Source organism: Eimeria acervulina, genomic scaffold (genome assembly GCF_000499425.1).
Source record: "Eimeria acervulina Houghton genomic scaffold, Eah_scaff641, whole genome shotgun sequence".
NCBI lineage: Eukaryota > Apicomplexa > Conoidasida > Eucoccidiorida > Eimeriidae > Eimeria > Eimeria acervulina.
In genome coordinates, this window is record NW_013549676.1 from 14,906 (window position 1) to 17,158 (window position 2,253).

Below are 2,253 nucleotides of genomic sequence, written 5' to 3' on the forward strand. Positions count from 1 at the left end.
GTAGTAGCGATAGCAGGGATAGCAACGGCAGCGGCTCCAGCAACACCTGCAGGAGCGACACCAGTACCAGCAGCAGCAGCAGCAGCAGCAGCAGCAGCAGCAATGACCACAGCAGCAGCAGCAGCAATGACAACAGCAGCTGCAGCAGCAGCAATGACCACAGCAGCAGCAGCAGCAACAGCAGCAGCAGCAGCAGCAGCAGTTACTGGGATGTTGCTCCGTTTGGTGTGGGGTTGCGGCCCGACCCTCCTGCTGCAGTTGTTGCTGCTGTTGTGAAGAGCAGCAGAGAGCTTCATCCTGTCTTCAGCAGCAAATATAGAGTAGATGTTTGCTCTTTAATTAACCCTAGCACATCGAACATAGCCGCCTTTCTCAGCAAACATAACACAGAAATTCTGAAAAGACTCATGTGCGGTAAGCAAACAACGCAAACCCTAAACCCTAAACCCTAAACCCTAAACCCTAGACCCTAAGCAACAGTAGAAAACCCTAAACCCTAAATCCTAAGCAACAATAGACTGCTCTAAACCCTAAACCCTAAACCCTAAGCAACAGTAGACAACCCTAAACCCTAGACCCTAAACTGTGTGCAACAGTAAACAGTACTAAACCCTAAACCCTAAACCCTAGTTACAAATAGACAACATTGAGCAGCAATAAACCGTCAGAGTGTATAAATAAGAGCATTAGTTTGATTTCTTTTGTTTGTTTGTTTGTTTGTTTGTTTGTTTTGCTGCTGCAGTTGTTGCTTTTGATGGGGTCCTGGCTGACAGCATTTGCTGCGTCAATACCTGTTTGCTGCTGCTGCTGCTGCAGTATCTTGAGGGACGCCTGGAACTAACCTTGAATAATATAAAGAGAGAGTTTAAACAAGCAGAGGTTAGCAGCTATATTCATCTTCACTTTCTTTATCTTTATCTTTATCTTTATCTTTATCGTTATCTTTATCTTTATCCTTGTCTTGCTTGCTCTTTACTCTTGCGTGTCTCGCTCTCGATGATGCACAATCTGCAGTTGCTGCTGCTACTGCTGCTGCTGCTGGTGCTGCTGCTGGTGACTGTGCTGCTGTTGCTACTGGTGCTGATAGGGCCTAGTTTTATGTGTGTCTCTCTTTATAGGGTTTAGGGTTTAGGGTTTAGGGTTTAGTGTATATTATGCTTCATAGTCTGCAATTGTAGCAGCTTCTTTTTTATTTATCCTTTACAACAAACAAAACAAAAAAAATTAATCTTTTGAGTTCTGATGCTCAGGCTGCTGTTGCTGCCGGGGAGACTCCTCCAGGTGTGGGGCCGCTGCTGCAGCGGCTGCTGCAAGCCGAAGCTGCTGAACAGCAGCAGCAGAAGAAGCAGCAGCAGCAACAACAGCAGCAGCAGCAAGACCCGCATCAGGAACATCAGCAGGAACAGCCGCCTCAACAGCAGCAGCAGGACCAGCAGCAGCAGCAGCAGCAGCAGCAGCAGCAGCAGTTGCATGCATGCAAGAAGAAGAAAGAAGAGGATTTGAGACAGTCGATGGGTATTGCAGTCTTTAACTTCTGGCGGTTGCTGCACTTCTGGAGAATTCATTACAGCAGACGGTCAGACAATAAACCACGACTTAGGGTTTAGGGTTTAGGGTTTAGGGTTTAGGGGTTTGGGTATAGGCATCTGAGGGTTTACGGTTTAGCACTTTACGATCTAGGGTTTAGGGTTTTAGGGTTCAGGATTTACGGTTGATGGTTTTATAGTTTTAGGCCTTTAGGGTTTAGGCCTTTAGGGTTTAGGGTTTAGGGTTTAGGGTTTAGGGTTTAGGGTTTAGGGTTTAGGTGTGTACACCGCAGGAGGAGGGACGCGCGTGGCCTCGAATTTGCGAGTCAAATTCCGCTGCAATATTGGCATGAGGTAAAACAAATATTTTATTTTATTTTATTTTATTTTATTTTATTTTATTTTATTTGTTTATTTATTTATTTATTTATTTATTTGTCTGTTTGGTTGGTTGTTTATTTGTTTTATTTTGATCTATAGGTTCGTTTTTAAGAATTAATAATTTTAAATGTATTTATTTATTTATTTATTTATTTATTTTTATTTTTTATTTATTATGTTTAAATTTATTTTTTATTTGCAGCTAATTTCAATTTTGTGCGGCCCTGCGGACTCTCCTACCAGCCTCGCCTACCCCGTCTCCTAGATGCAGCAGCAGCAGCAGCAGCAGCAGCAGCAACAGCAGCAGCAGCAACAGCAGCAGGATCCGCAGAGGCAACAGTAGCAG

General features: G+C 44.0%; 1 protein-coding gene across 1 annotated transcript in view; it reads left to right on the forward strand.

The window, feature by feature from the left end:
• The window catches only part of EAH_00045220 (hypothetical protein, conserved), a gene marked incomplete at both ends in the record, with an annotated part of 12,245 nt that extends 10,220 nt beyond the window's left edge, over positions 1 to 2,025 (forward strand). Inside the window, 5 exons of the mRNA XM_013394780.1 lie at positions 8 to 414; positions 743 to 879; positions 1,251 to 1,515; positions 1,805 to 1,880; positions 2,007 to 2,025. Coding sequence (XP_013250234.1) covers positions 8 to 414; positions 743 to 879; positions 1,251 to 1,515; positions 1,805 to 1,880; positions 2,007 to 2,025 — 904 coding nt within the window. The remainder of the gene's footprint in view (positions 1 to 7; positions 415 to 742; positions 880 to 1,250; positions 1,516 to 1,804; positions 1,881 to 2,006) is intronic.
• Positions 2,026 to 2,253: the final 228 nt, after the last annotated feature.